Below are 15,557 nucleotides of genomic sequence, written 5' to 3'. Positions count from 1 at the left end.
GAGGCTTCTGATAAGAACAACTAAAAAAACCAGTTTGGCTGGAGCACACTGTGGCCTGAGCTGTTCAAGCACATTGCTCCACCTCCAGGGGAGGTGATCCTATGGAGCCCCTTCCTCATGGAACCTCTTCCTCATGGAACCCCTTCCCCATGGAACCTCTTCCTCATGGAGCCTCTTCCTCATGGAACCCCTTCCCCATGGAACCCCTTCCCCATGGAACCTCTTCCTCATGGAGCCTCTTCCTCATGGAACCCCTTCCCCATGGAACCTCTTCCTCATGGAGCCTCTTCCTCATGGAACCCCTTCCCCATGGAACCTCTTCCTCGTGGAACCTCTTCCCCATGGAATCTTCTCTCTTCCCTATGGAACCTCTTCCTCATGGAACCCCTTCCCCATGGAACCTCTTCCTCGTGGAACCTCTTCCCCATGGAGCCCCTTCCTCATGGAACCTCTTCCTCATGGAACCCCTTCCCCATGGAATCTCTCTCTTCCCCATGGAACCCCTTTCCCATGGAACCCCTTCCCCATGGAACCCCTTTCCCTTGGAATCTTCTCTCCTCCCCATGGAACCCCTTCCCCATGGAATCTTCTCTCCTCCCCGTGGAACCCCTTCCCCATGGAACCCCTTCCCCATGGAACCCCTTCCCCATGGAATCTTCTCTCCTCCCCATGGAACCCCTTCCCCATGGAATCTCTCTCTTCCCCGTGGAACCCCTTCCCCATGGAGTCTGTTCCCGGCAGATCTCGGTGCTGACGGTGGCGGACGCGGTGCGCACGTGCTCCCTGGACCAGTGCTACAAGACCTTCCTGTCCCCTGCCACCAGCGAGACCAAGAGGAAGATGTCCACCTTTGTCAGCAGCATCAAGGCGTCCGACAGCTCCACGCAGCACGCCCTGGGCTTCCAGAAGGCTTTCCAGCTCCTGCGGAACACCAACAACGGCACCCGGCTCCAAGGAAGTAAGCCAGCCTCTCCTGCAAGCCGGGCTATTCCAGGGCCTTGCCACGTTTGCTGATTTCACATCCTCACTTTGGCAGAGCCCAGGGGAGTGGAGTGTGTTCAATAGGAACAGAAACGTGCTCCATCCCCATTTTTGTTCTAAGGAGCGTTTCCTTGGGCTGCAGTCCATGTGAGGGGCTGTGGAATGTGTCCATCTGCACGTGAGGGGCTGTGGGATGTGTCCTTTCTCCATGAGGGGCTGTGGGATGTGTCCATTCTCCTTGAGGGGCTGTGGGATGTGTCCAATCTCCATGAGGGGCTGTGGGATGTGTCCATTCTCCACGTGAGGGGCTGTGGAATGTGTCCTTTCTCCATGAGGGGCTATGGGATGTGTCCATCTCCATGAGGGGCTGTGGAATGTGTCCATCTCCATGTGAGGGGCTGTGGGATGTGTCCAATCTCCACGTGAGGGGCTGTGGGATGTGTCCATTCTCCATGAGGGGCTGTGGAATGTGTCCATCTGCACGTGAGGGGCTGTGGGATGTGTCCTTTCTCCATGAGGGGCTGTGGGATGTGTCCATTCTCCATGAGGGGCTGTGGGACGTGTCCAATCTCCACCTGAAGGGCTGTGGGATGTGTCCATTCCCTGTGGTGGTGTTCACAGGGGTCCCAGGATGAGGGAAGAGATGAGGATCTGACTCCATGTTTCAGAAGGCTTGATCTATTATTTTATGATATATATTATATTAAAACTACACTAAAAGAATAGAAGAAAGGATTTCATCAGGATGCTTGAAAGCAACAGGAATGGAATGATAATAAAACTTGTGACTCACCAGACAGTCTGAGCCAGCTGGACTGTGATTGGCCATTAATTAGAAACAACCACATGAGCCCAATCCCAGACCCACCTGTTGCATTCCACAGCAGCAGATAACCATTGTTTGCATTTTGTTCCTGAGGCCTCTCAGCTTCTCAGGAGAAAAAATCCTAAGGAAAGGGTTTTTCATAAAATGTGTCTGTGACAATTCTCCACGTGAGGGGCTCTTGGATGTGTCCATTCTCACTCTCTCTTGCTGCCTTGCCTTTCTTTTGAACTGAAAGAGGAGAATGCAGGATTGATCTCTGTGATAGCTGAGTTATTTCCTCAGTCTGTATGGGGGGGTCAGGGGGCCTTTCCAGGAAAATTGCAGCTTCTGCAGGTTCATTTAATGAGTGCTGGCACATTTGCATATGGATGATGTGCCTTACTGGAATCCTGGGGAAGTGGATCCCCTTGCTTCCCAGGGAAATGACATTGGAGGATACCAATTATGGGTGATATTTTGTGGAACACAAAGCTGTCCTGGCTAAATTTTCCTTCATCTCAGAATAACCCCGCTGAACTCTGTGTACTCATTATGAGCTTTATCCTTCCCCTTCCCAAGACTGGGGTTTTTCTGGGTGTTTTTTGTAGTGATGATGGTGGTGAAAAACATGAAAAGATGGATGTGAAATTGAGTGGCAGATTGGCTTGCCAGGAAGCTCTGGAAGGCAAATCCTGTGCTCTTGGGTGCTCCTTGGATTTGAGTAACCCTGGCAGTGCCAGGGCAGGGTGGAGGGAACAGCCCATCTCCATCAGGATGCTTGGATTATGTAACTCAGTTCCCACCCCCTGGCCCCGTGCCTGCTGCAGTGAGAGCAGAGCTTTCAGTGTCCCAAAGGGCACCAGCTCAGAGCCTGTGCAGAGCCAGAGAGAGAGCAAAAGTCCAGGAATTGAAGTGCTTTGGAAAGAATGAGGAAATACCCCCCATTCCACGTGACTTTCCCTGGGTTTATGGAACGGTGCTTTTGCTACCAAAGGTTCAGCCAATTCCTGAGCTTCAGGCCATTGGCACAGGGAGATTTCGTGTGACTGGACAAAGGATAAGGCTGGCAAGGGCAGGATTTTGCCATCCTCTGGCAGAATGATGACAGGGGAGCAACCCCAGCAAATGCAAAATGAACAATGCGGGGCTGCTGCAGCTGGCTGGGATAAGATGAATTTGCCATCAGGATTTATTCCAAGAACATCAGCTGAGGAGTCTTGGAGCATCCTCCTGCTTATTCTCCATTCCTGGAAGTGTCCAAGGCCAGCTTGGACAGGGCTTGGAGCACCCTGGGATGGTGGGAGGTGTCCCTGCCCATGGCAGGGGTGGGGTGAGATGAGCTTTAAGGTCCCTCCCAACCCAAACCATTCCAGGATTCCATGTTTTTATGTTTGGCACTGTTTGATATTAGGGTTAGAAGTTTTGGCATATTCATATGTCACTAGGTTTCATATCAAACAACTATTTTGGGGCACAAGCACAGAAAGTTAAAATGCAAATGCTTTGGATTTAGGTTTTCTCTACATGTGGGAGATTGTGAAGATCTAACGTGTTTAGGATGAATTTCAGAATTCCTGGGGTGAGACACAATAGGTTTGAGAAGAGGATGTTTATAAAACATGTCTCATTTTCTTGTAAATAATCTTTTCATCTTTTTAAAAAAGAAAAACAAACCCCGCAAAAAAAAAAAAATCCTTCATTTCACTGTTAATTTTCTAACATCCTGTTCCCAGAGAACAATGTGTGGGTGTGTCAGGGAAGCTGTTGAGATACAGCCTCAATCCCAAATTCACACTGGCAAAGCCAGAAGGGAACTGCTGGTGTGAGGTGGGAGATCTGTGCTGTTAAACACATCTGGATTTTCTGCTTCAGGTCCTCCTGCAGTCCTGCTCAGCAGATCCTCATCCCAAAGAGTGACAGAATGCTCCAAAAGCTGCTTGCTCTGGTCCCTCATGCAGATCTAGGACTGGCTCTTGTTACTCCATTTAGGCTGCAGCACCATGCCTGGCTGCAGATAAAATATCTCTGCTGTAGCCTAGGAAACACAGCAACAATTTTCCTTAAACTCCACCCAAAGCTGCTTTTATACCTGGCTTTGCTTTTATTCCTACTTTTAGCCCTTACAGAAAACAAAGGTAGAAATTCCCCCAAATTAACAGCACCTCCTGTTTGTGTCAAAATCTGGTTCTGGCTGAAATTCTGGTCAAGCAATGAGGACAAAATGTGCAAGTGAAAGCAAATCCACCAAAAATCCAGGTGAAACAAGAAAGTTGAGATGTGACCACGTCAGCCCAGTGCTCTGGATTTCCTGTGGATGATTTTGATCTGTGTGTTCATTATAAACACAAACCACTCTCAGTGCTGAGATAAATGTGATGGAACAGGTTGGGGAGTCAGCACAGGGCTGTGGATTGTGTTCAAAGGCTCTGGGGCAGGACTCTGGCCAGGAACATCCTCAGCCTGAAAAACGTGTTCCAGGGAAAGTGTGAGGAGCCAGGTCCCATTCCAGAGAATTCCCAGAATTCCCAAGCTTTCTTCTCTGCCCTGCTCCATGGAGGGTGTCCTGTGCAGCTCCATGCCTTGGGATTGCAGGGTGGAAGGAGAACAGAGGGGCAGGAGATGAAAAGTGCAGGTTTTGACCTTGTGGAGCCTTTTCCATGGAATTGGAGCAGCTGCTCCAGGTGCTGGATCTGTGTGCTCCTGCCTGGAGGCAGCCAAGCTCCTCACCTGGAGAGGAAAAGGATCCAGGGAGTCCTTAGTGCCTGAGGAGAGCTGGAGAGGGACTGGGGACAAAGGATGGAGGGACAGCACACAGGGAATGGCTCCCAGTGCCAGAGGGCAGGGATGGATGGGACATTGGGAATTGGGAATTGTTCCTGGGAGGGTGGGCAGGCCCTGGCACAGGTGCCCAGAGCAGCTGGGGCTGCCCCTGCATCCCTGGCAGTGCCCAAGGCCAGGCTGGACAGGGCTTGGAGCAGCCTGGGACAGTGGGAGGTGGGACTGGATGGGGTTTAAGGTCCTTTCCATCCCAAACCATTCCATGACTCCAAAGCCAGAGGGTGCTTGTGGGGTTTGCTCAGGAGAGCAAGCCCAGTGCTCCTGGGTGGCCAACAGGCACCAAACCAAACAGAAGTTTGGTGAGTGCCAAGAGTGAAACTTGAACCCCAAAGGCTGGAATCCATGTGGCTGCAGTGTGTTCATCCCCTGGAGGGGCTGTGGATCCCTGGGAGAAGCTGTGTGAGCAGATTTCAGGGCTCTCAGCACAAGAGTTAAATCCTGATGCACTTTGTGCTGTGTCTGTAATTGTGTTTCAGATACTGACATGGTGATCATTTATCTCTCGGCTGGGATCACATCAAAAGAGTCCTCAGAAGAGGATAAAAAAGCCACTCTGCGTGTCATCAACGAAGAGAACAGCTTCCTCAATAACTCAGTGATGATCCTCACTTATGCCCTCATGAATGGTGAGAGATGCTTGTGTTTTCCAGGCCATAAAATTCCCCTCCTGGCACAGCACAGCTCGTTTATTAAACTCATCCCAGGGTAATTCCAGGCCTTACTGGGAACAGTTTGTTCATGGATTTATGGCACATTTAATCCAGAAGCTGCATCCAGATGTTGTTACTTTGGTGTTTATAGCTGTGCCACTCTATCCTTGTGTATCGCAGTGCAGCTGCAGGGATACAAAATATTGTGGCCTGGATTGTCCAGACTGAGTTAAATTTGTTAATTATTGCAACTGCAAACCTTCCTGGGGGCTTCCAGGGGCAGCAAGCTGGGACTAAATGTGACTTCATCAGCCAGGGAGGGTGAATGGGAGATCAAACCAAGTCTGAAATGATAACCCAGCTTTGGTAACCTGGGAACCAACCTGAGAGTGAAATGAAACATGAAGATCACCCACTCCTTTTCCAAAAAAGCATTTTCAGCACGAAGGCAGTTTGTTGTATTACTGAAAATAGCCAAGGAAGTGAATGCTTAACCCAATGTACGATTTGGTTGTAAATTTAAATGTTCATTTGAGACTGGGGCGTGCAAAAGGCTTTGATTTGTGTGCAGGAGTTGAGCCTGGGACTGGAGTGAAGTGTGAAACTGGAGTGATTCAGCTGGAGAACAAAGGCTGTTATCTCCAGGGCTGAGGATTGCTCCTGGTCCTGCCTGTGGGCGAGCCACCGTGGAGAACAAAGAGCTGTCCTGTGGATTTATGGGGCACACTGCTCTTTGCTCCCAGGGCTTTGTTTAAAGGGGGGATGTGAACAGCATGGCAAATCTTTTGCACTGTGCAACAGCAGGAGAGAGGCAATCTCTTTAAATTTGGTGTTAGTAATTAATTTTCCTCAAACCAAAACACAGAGTATGGATCATTCCTTTGGGGCAGGGGCCTGGATGGGAATGAAGCCTGTTTGAGCAGTGCTTTGTGTCCCTGCAGAGGGGGTGACAGGGCTGAAGGAGCTGGCCTTCCTGCGGGACCTGGCTGAGCAGAACTCGGCCAAGTACGGCGTGCCCGACCGCAGCGCCCTGCCCGTCACCAAGGGCAGCATGATGGTCCTCAACCAGCTCAGCAACCTGGAGACCACCGTGGGCAGGTTCTACACCAACCTGCCCAACAGGATGATCGATGAGGCCGTGTTCAGCCTGCCCTTCTCGGACGAGATGGGGGACGGTGAGTGCTGGCCTTGGCTTCTGGTGAAGCCATCAGAGATCAGGTTCTCTTTGCTTTCCTGTCCCCAGATACGTGTAATCCTGTGTCCCAGTTGAGATGGAGACAATACAAATACACTCCGTTTTCAGAAGGCTTCAAACTGTTTTTATTCTGGCATGCAGGCTTTTATACATTCTTACAAAGCTCAGAAGTTTACACTTTACTCATTGGTCATGAGACAAACAAAGTGCTCATTGGAATAGCTGCAGGTTTCTCTTGTTTATCCTTCTCTCTTTCTTGGTTTCTGTGTCAATGACCTTGGTAGGAAATTCTTTCAGGGGTGAACATGGATCCTCTTATCAAACTTCTCTCTGGCTCTCAGAAGTCCCTGTAAAACCTCTTCCACAATCCTACAAGATTTTGGTTCTAGGTGTGTTTCCAAGCCTTGTTGTCTGCAGAATTTTCATCTGCAGAAGGTTTAGTTGTGAAAAAAGTGCTAACAAGGCATGGAGTTGGCAGATTTAGTTTGGATTCTTGTGGTGACATTTGTTCCTCTGTATGAGTACACAGGAACAAATAATCCATAATTTAATCTGTGGAGAGAAATTCTTCGTACTGGAGGGAAATAGATTGGAATGGCATCCATGTCAGTCCTGTGTAAGAGCAAGATAAAAGCAGCCTTGCGAATGGCACAAGGAGAGATTGTTAATTATTGTTAATTATTGTCCCAAGCTGGCCACCCTCAGCCCTTCTTTGGCTTCAGCACAGCTGGACTGTCCTGAGACCCAAACTGGATTTAAGGCTGTTCCTGAGGAAATCTGAGTCTGAACTTTTCCTCCCTCCCTCAGTGATTAAACTCTGTCTTGCTCTGTCCCAAAGCCATATCCAAGGGAAAATAGGATCAACAAAGGATTGGGAATGATGCAATAGATGGGTTTGTCTTACAGGGATTTCAGAGTGTACTTAAAGGCTTGTACATGCAAATGAGTTTTATATTGGGGTGAGGGAAGAGCTGCTGAGTTTCCAAGCTCAGAAGAAAGGAGTAAGAAAGTGTTGCAGAGTTCTCACCTCAGGGATGAGATCAATCCCAAACTGTTGGGTAATTATGGATATGATTCCAACCAGAGTGGCAATACTGGAATTTAGTTAAACAGAGATTTAATATTCTGATTATGCAGTAGATGAGAAACAACTCATCCCAACTGTTGCTTTACAAGGACAAAGTCGTTTCCTCCTTCTTCTTCCATCCTATTTTAATGGCATTAAATTATGTTTAAGGAAGAGAATACTCTGTTGGCTGTTCACACAAATTTATTTTATATCTATAAGGAATCCACTTGGAGACTGACAATCCCTCAAACACCAATTGTGGTGTGTGTTCTAATAAATTGGTGAATATACTTCAGGTCACTATCAGGAACACAGGTTAATTAGAGAGAATTGCTGACAACAGCCAGACACAACAGAAAAACTTGCTGAGCTTCCCTGGCCATATTCCAGCAAGGAATAGATACAAAATTTAACTGTGTAACATCTCAAAAGGCTCTGTTTCCTCTCAAAATAATGAACCAGAGGATATTTCTGATATTTAACTGTGTAACATCTCAAAATGCTCTGTTTCCTCTCAAAATAATGAACCAGAGGATATTTCTGATGGTTTTGTGGTGTTTCTCTCCCTCCAAGGCCTGATAATGACTGTCAGTAAACCCTGTTACTTCGGGAACCTCCTGCTGGGAATTGTTGGAGTAGATGTCAACCTTGCCTATATCTTGGAAGATGTCACCTATTACCAGGACTCCTTGGGATCCTACACCTTCCTCATTGATAATAAAGGTAATTTTGACTCGGACCATCTCCTCCAGTCCCACTGAGCTCGCGAGCCACCAATTCTGACTTCTCACATTTCTGAGGAATGAATGATAATATTTATTCAAAGTTTAATTGCGTGTTGTTGGTTAGTTCTGCCTGAATGTTGCTGGAGATTTTAGGTGGATTCATGACTTGAAACTTCTGTCCTGGAGTTCTGACTTGGAAACTCTTGCTGTGGGGATTTCCTACACCTGTGGCATCCAAGGTTTTCTGGGAAAGAGGGAAAACTGATGTTGATGTGTGTGCCCAGCTCTTTCCCTCTGATCCAGCTTATTTTATTGCTGAATTTTTCAAGCTGGTTTTCATTTGCAACCCCTTTGATGACGAGATTGTTTGGTCACTGCCATCCTTGCCAAAATTCTATGTAATTACTGTCTATTTGTTTTTCCCCCTAAAATACCTCTCCTGGGCTCAGTTTTGTAATGCATTCCACGTTTGGGGCTGTGTGTTTGTTTTCTAGGGTACACTCTGATGCACCCCTCCCTGACCAGGCCCTACCTGCTGTCTGAGCCCCCCCTGCACACAGACATCATCCACTACGAGAACATTCCCAAATTCGAGCTGGTGCGCCAGAACATCCTCAGGTAAGGAATGGATGCAGCACTGGGAGTATTTCAGTATTTCTAGAGGAGTTTAAGAGTATATAAGGTAAAATTCCTTTTCCTACAATATCTGGATTCTTGGATGGATTTTTTTCCCCATTAGCAATTCTGGTTTGATTTTCCCTCTTAACTTTTTCAGTTGTCGTTTGTTATGTGGTGTTTCCCAGCTGATCTGGGGAATATTCCTTCTAATCTCTCTCTTCCCTGTCAGGAAGATTTCCTACTATTTGGTCTGGGTTTTTTCTTTATCCTTTGCCTATTCTGAGAATTTTTAAGCTCAGAATGTGAGGGTGCATAAGTGCATTTGCAGCACACACACAGGCTTTCCTTCACCAAGCACAAATAACAGTTAATTCCTTCAATTCTTATGATAATTATATAAACACACAATAGAAGGATTTTGCTGAAGTCCTAACAGTTCTGCTCAGTGTTTAATAAACTGCTGGATGTTTTATCTGCCACGGCAGCATTCCCTTGGGCAGCCAGATCATCACAGTTCCTGTGAACTCCTCGCTGTCCTGGCACGTCAACAAGCTGAGGGAAATTGGGAAAGAAGCCTACAATGTCAGCTATGCCTGGAAAATGGTGAGGACAACAAGTGTGGGTTGGCAGAGAGGGAATTCATGGCTCTGCTGCTGTCCTTCCTTCAGTCTGGGAATGTCTGGTCACTAATCTCAGCCTTGGGGTTAAAATGGGATCTGAGGTTAAACATAATCCAGGTGAATTCACCGATGCCAGCAAGAATTGGTTGCTTTGTGCCAACAAACTCAAGAAGGTACTTGTGGATCATTTCACAGTGTTAAGTTAAATCCAACCTAAAGGATTAAGCTGAGCAGTTTTAAGAGATTAAATCTGTCATTGTTTAACAGAAATTCACACAGGAAGGTGTCTGGAGCTGATTTTCTAAGATTGTAACAATGCATTTAATACCAAACTCCCTTTGCAGAGCAGCTGGGACACTCCCAGGTTTGCTGCTCTGGTGTAATTTAGAGTCCTTAAAATACCCAAACCAGTAAAACATCTGGACATGCAACACACAATTAAGAGTGGAAATAATAAAATCTTGCATTTGAGAGTTAATTTGTCTGTACTCTCCATAAAGGTAACACCAGTGTGTGTCCAGCAACTGGAAACCTGCAGCCTTTCCTCTGTTAGTGACAAAACATGACCATGAAACAGTGTTAGAATTAGAAATTATGGCTAATCGAGCAACAAAATGAAAGTCTGGTTTGGTTTTCAGGAAAAAAAAAATGCAGTATTTTTATTTTCTGTGTTAACTGTGGCAAAGTTTATTTTGTAGAACTCAGTGGTTCTGAGACAGAAATTCTGTTCGTCCCCCACACTTTGGTTCTGTTTGGTGACTGGCTGGTGTTTTGCAGGTGCAGGACACATCCTTCATCCTGTGTGTGGTGGTGATCCAGCCAGAAATCCCCGTGAAGCAGCTGAAGAACCTCAACACTGTCCCCAGCAGCAAACTGCTCTACCACAGGCTGGACCTGCTGGGCCAGCCCAACGCCTGCCTGCACTTCAAGCAGCTGGCCACCCTGGGTAGGGCTCTGCCAGCCTGGCCTGGCCACCTCAGGGACACCCAGCTTAGGGAAAACCTCCAGGAGCCAGTCCCAGCTGTGCCCAGTCCCCAGCTTGTCCCCAGCCCAGAGCACCGAGTGCCACCTCCAGAGCTCTCTGGGCAGTTCAAATGCCTGACCACCCTTTCCATGGGGAAATTCCTGCTGATATCCAGCCTGGGCCACCCTGGCACAGTGACACCTCCTGTGTGTTTCTGTAGAGTGTGGCAGCTCAAAGTAAAGCTCTTCTCACCATACATGGGAAATACTCTTCCCTTGAGAAGGTTTTGTTTCCAAGGCTGGTTTTCTGATCAGCTTTTACCTTCTCACAGCTCTCCTTGGTCACAGTGGCCTGCTCAGTGCTGAGCTCTTCCAGGATCACAGCAGAGCCTGAGCTGGGTCCCACAGGGGTCATGGAGCCCAGCTCTGGAGGGAAGGGCCCACCCAGGGATTGAATCCATAACTTTGCTACCATCAGCACCAGGTTTTAACCAACAAATTCACTTCTTGCAGGATGAATGAGTGGGGCTGCTGGTCAGAGTAGAGGATAAATGCCCTGGGAGTCCAGCAGGGTCCCTGGCAGTGCAGTGGGAGCAGTGGAGGTGTCTCAGCAAGCTTAACCCAAGTCCTCTCCTGGCTCTAAAGCACCTCCCTGAGCAGTACCAGAGTAGGATGAAGTCCCAGCCAGTTGTGCAGGACTCTGCTGCTCTTTTGCTCTGGATTCATGGGAGTTTTCCACTGCCAGAAGCATTGAATACCTTCAGAGGCAGAGGTTAAGCCTGCTGGGGAGAAGGAGAACTTCAGTGCTCTGATGGTTCCCAGACCCTCCTCACCTGCTTCAAAACTCTCAGGTTTTGATAGGCTAAAGTGGTTCTGCTCTTCCTGACTGATTTCAAACATTGCTGGGAAAAAGGGAGAATCTCCATGGCAGTTCCAGTGTCTGGGAAGGATGGAGAATTTAAAACCCAGAAATATCCCAAGAACAGAGGGGTTTTACATAAACATCCTACACTGCAAGCTGTCATATTCAGGTATAGCTTGGGAGGTCCCTCATATCTGTACTATAAGAAGTTCTGAATGAAATACTTCTGCTTGTAGCAGGGTTTGAAGGTGAATTAGTGGCAAAGTTGTGAGATTTTTCTTAGCTCCTTGGAGCCCTGCAGAATTGCTCAGTGAGATCAGACCAGAGGAGGGACCTGACAAACCTCTGGAAATTGCTTTGCCAGTTGTTTAAAACACAGGGATTTTTTGTTTTGTTTTGTTTAATGTGCTGCCTAATCTTGATTATCTTATATCCAGAAATATATAAATGGAGAAGATCCCAAAAATGCAGTACTAAGCTGTCAAGTGGGAAAACTTCATGCAAAGCAAAATCAGAATATTTGCTCTGGGAAGCAGATGAAGAGCTGGAGTAGAAGTTTGGAAGTGGGGGCTGCAGCACATGTGTGGGGATGTGTTTGAGAGGAATGTGACTAAAAGCAGAACACTTCACATACTGCACTGCAGCTTCTCCTCTGGAGCCCATTCCACACAGGGAATTTGGGTTCCATGGGTCACATCCTCAGAAAAGATCTTCTCAACCCTCAGCCCTGAATCATCATAATCATTTCTCTTTTTTAAAAAGGAAAAGCTATCTGGTTTTGCAGATTTTGCATGATGGAAGTTTGCTTTTGAGTTTGTTCTGAAAACCACTCCAGACAGCTGCACTTTTATTGGGGAGCTCCTCTTCTGCACTTGGGATTCTCCAGATGTTCATTCTCTGGAACTGAAAATGCTCATTTTCGTTTTCCTCTGGGATATCTAACCTAAACAGGGATACTTAATTTCTTCTTTAGCCCATCATCTTTTCTTAAGGGAAAACAGCTTCTGTAGTCTCACAGAAAGCAGTAATTCAGAAATTATTGAGGCTTTGGGAACAAAGGCATTAAATGACACACGGAGATCAGAGGAGGGGGCTGATGCTGTGACTTCTGTGTTTTGAGGCAAGAAGGGGAGGAATTAATGTTCAGCTTGAGCTTAGGATGAAACTCTGCTGGGAAATGCTCTGGGTTGGGTGGAAAAATGGATGTTTGCCCTCTCTCCCAGTCCAGAGTGTCCTGCAGGAGCTGGGTGTTGTAGTTGAGATGGAGACAATACAAATACACTCCATTTTTAGAAGGGTTCAAACTGTTTTTATTATGGCATGCATGCTTTTTATATATTCTTACAAAACTCAGAAGTTTACACTTTACTCATTGGTCATGAGAGACAAAATGTTTATTGGAATAGGCAGTTGCAGGTTTTTCTTATTTATTCTCCTTTCTTGATTCCTATATCAACAACCTCAGTAGAAAATTCTTTCAGGGGTGAACATGGATCCTCTTATCAAACTCCTCTCTGGCTCTCAGAAGTCGCAGTAAAACCTGTTCCACATTGGGCACTTTGTGTGCTGAGGTGTGGGAGAGCAGCAGGGTCATCCCTGCCGCAAGGACAGCAGGACAGGCACCCTCCCTGTGTGGTACAGACACCCTCACAGCTCATAACACTGAAATCCCTGGTGTTTGGTGTTTGCAGAGAGCCCCACAGTGATGCTGTCTGCAGGCAGCTTCTCCTCCCCCTACGAGCACCTGAGCCAGCCCGAGACCAAGCGGATGGTGGAGCACTACACGGCCTACCTGAGCGACAACACGCGCCTCATCGCCAACCCCGGCCTCAAGGTGGGCACAGCACCCGGGGCTGCTCTGCAATGCCCAAACCCCAGCACTTCGCACTGGGAGGGACCTCAGAGCCCATCCCATCCCATCCCATCCCATCCCATCCCATCCCATCCCATCCCATCCCATCCCATCCCATCCCATCCCATCCCATCCCATCCCTGCTATGGATGCACCTTCCACTAGCCCAGGGTGCTCCTGATGCCTTGGGATTTTGGCTTTTCTGGTTTTCTGTATTTGTGATCCTGCAGTTCTTTAGTGCACAGCTCTAAACTCCATGTTCAGTGTGAGCTGCTGCTGTCCCATTTTGGGCAGACTCAACAATTCCTCTCCAGGCCTGGCAATCAGGGACTCCTCACTGCCTCAGGCCCTGAGAGATGGAAACAAAAATGACTTGGGGGGAGCAAACTTGGGGTGAATGACTTCATTACCTGAAGCTGTAATTGGAGGATTAATCCCCAATATGCAAATGGGCCAAACTTATAAAAGTGTGAAAATTTGTGTCCCATGGTCCATTTTGTGTGCAGCCCCTGGGGGCTTTGTCTACCCTAAAGGTACCTGAAGGCCCTTCAGTAAATAGAACTGCTTTTTATTCCCTTAATTTTGTCTGGCCTCTGTTTTTAGGTAAGCCCCAAAAAAGGCATCACCCCAACCTGGCCTTGGACACTTCCAGGCATCCAGGGGCAGCCACAACTTCTCTGGACAGCCTCACCCTCCCAGCCTGGAATTCCATCCCAACAACTGATCTAAGAGTGGAGAGAGGAGGGGGCCAGAACTTTGTTGAAACAAACACTAGAAAAGTTAAAACCACACTAAGTTCTTAGCAGAAGCACCTTGTTGTTCCTAGGCATACAACTGAGAAATCTCTATTTTCTGTGCGAGAAGCACAATATTTATATTTACTCCAAGTTAAGAAAAGCCACAGAGATAACACCACCAGTATTTCATTCTAATAATCTGCTTGGAATGTCTGGTGTGAGAAGCCTTGAACCACGTAATTGAGCCGAGATGATCCCCGGTGGCTCTCGGGGAAGCTTTTATTATCTTGCCATGCAAGGGCTGCAGGAACCCTGCCAGCTCTGCCTTTGTTTTGCAGTTCTCTGTCAGGAATGAAGTAATGGCAACCAGTCACGGCACGGATGAATGGATGACCCAGATGGAGATCAGTGGCCTCAACAGTTACATTGTCAGGCGTTACATAGCAACCCCCAATGGGGTGCTGCGCATCTACCCCGGCTCCCTCATGGACAAAGCATTTGATCCCACCAGGAGACAATGGTGAGTTTTTAGGGTCCCTTCAGCAAAGCTTTGAATCATCTCCCAGGGCAAGAAGGGAAATGTTTCGAGTTGATTTCGGTTTTGGAGTTGATTTCGTAGCCTGTGGGTTGTTTGTTTTTTGTTGTTTATTTTTTTTTTTAATTTAGTTAAAAATGTTTTCAGTGTGGGGAAAAAGTTCAGAGCCTAAATGCAGTTCAAGCATTTATTGGTTGTAATTTCAGGCCTTTTTATTTGGTGGGGTAGTTGGTGTTTCATAGCCCAGCTATGGCAGATGGGGACATAAATATTCAGAAAATGAGCATCCCCTTCAGGGATTAGCTAACTCAGGAGTGTTTGAGCTCCTCGGGCCCTTTTTTGGTTGTTCATATCCGAGCCTTTTTGTTTGTTTGCTGTGGGTTTCCTCACTGCTTTCAAGGAGGGATTAATTATGCAGCAGCATCTGATTTGGGCAGAGAGCTGGGGACATTCCAGCTGGGAGCAGGCTCTGGGTGTGCTCCAAAGGCTGGGATCTGCGGGAAGGAGGCGCTGCCACACTGGGCAGGACACAGATCCCAACCCTGTGGCTCTGCAGTGCTCCTGGCAGCTCTCCTGCCCCGTTTTCCCTGAGGTTTGTAGTGGTATGGGAAGGAGGTGCAAGTCAAACACTGGGAGTAAAGCAGAAGTGGATCAAGCTGCTCATGGGTCGGTGCTCTGGGTAGGGAGAAGCAAAGTGGTCACTTTTTCTTACAGAAAAGTGTTGCCAAAAGTTTTATCAACTTTGCTATGACAGTTTTACCAACTCTCCTATGACTGTGGCTGATTTTATGCTGATGGAAGTTTTAAGAGGTTGTAATTTATACTCACTGTCTGATATTTCTGAATTTTCTTGGCTCACTTCTGTTTTTTCTCCTCAGTTTGCAGTATAATCATTTTGCCAGGGTTGAGTTTGAGACTTTGCTGGCACCAAGTCCTGCATTGTTCTGGGGGAAATGTCTGAAATTACATTAAATGTGCTCCGTGCAGAAGTAAACTGAGCTTTTTTAATGCAGCTGGATCTACTGGGGGACCATTTATCGAGCCAGTCTGGGTTAGTTTGGAGTCCCAGTTGTGTTTAGGTACTTGTTTAATATTAAAAACCAATAA

The 15,557-nt window shown here is 47.3% G+C and overlaps 1 protein-coding gene across 1 annotated transcript in view; it reads left to right on the top strand.

Moving 5' to 3' along the window:
• The window catches only part of CACHD1 (cache domain containing 1), a 91,709-nt gene that overhangs the window by 60,429 nt on the left and 15,723 nt on the right, over positions 1-15,557 (top strand). The window contains exons 7-15 of the mRNA XM_066555454.1: positions 742-958; positions 5,101-5,250; positions 6,216-6,449; positions 8,112-8,261; positions 8,758-8,881; positions 9,367-9,484; positions 10,279-10,447; positions 13,018-13,160; positions 14,254-14,435. Of these exons, the coding sequence (XP_066411551.1) occupies positions 742-958; positions 5,101-5,250; positions 6,216-6,449; positions 8,112-8,261; positions 8,758-8,881; positions 9,367-9,484; positions 10,279-10,447; positions 13,018-13,160; positions 14,254-14,435 (1,487 nt within the window). The remainder of the gene's footprint in view (positions 1-741; positions 959-5,100; positions 5,251-6,215; positions 6,450-8,111; positions 8,262-8,757; positions 8,882-9,366; positions 9,485-10,278; positions 10,448-13,017; positions 13,161-14,253; positions 14,436-15,557) is intronic.

This window comes from Molothrus aeneus, chromosome 9, assembly GCF_037042795.1.
Source record: "Molothrus aeneus isolate 106 chromosome 9, BPBGC_Maene_1.0, whole genome shotgun sequence".
In the NCBI taxonomy this organism is placed as follows: Eukaryota; Metazoa; Chordata; class Aves; order Passeriformes; family Icteridae; genus Molothrus; species Molothrus aeneus.
Note: the sequence above shows the minus strand (reverse complement) of the source record. Positions and strands in the feature narration are given on the sequence as shown.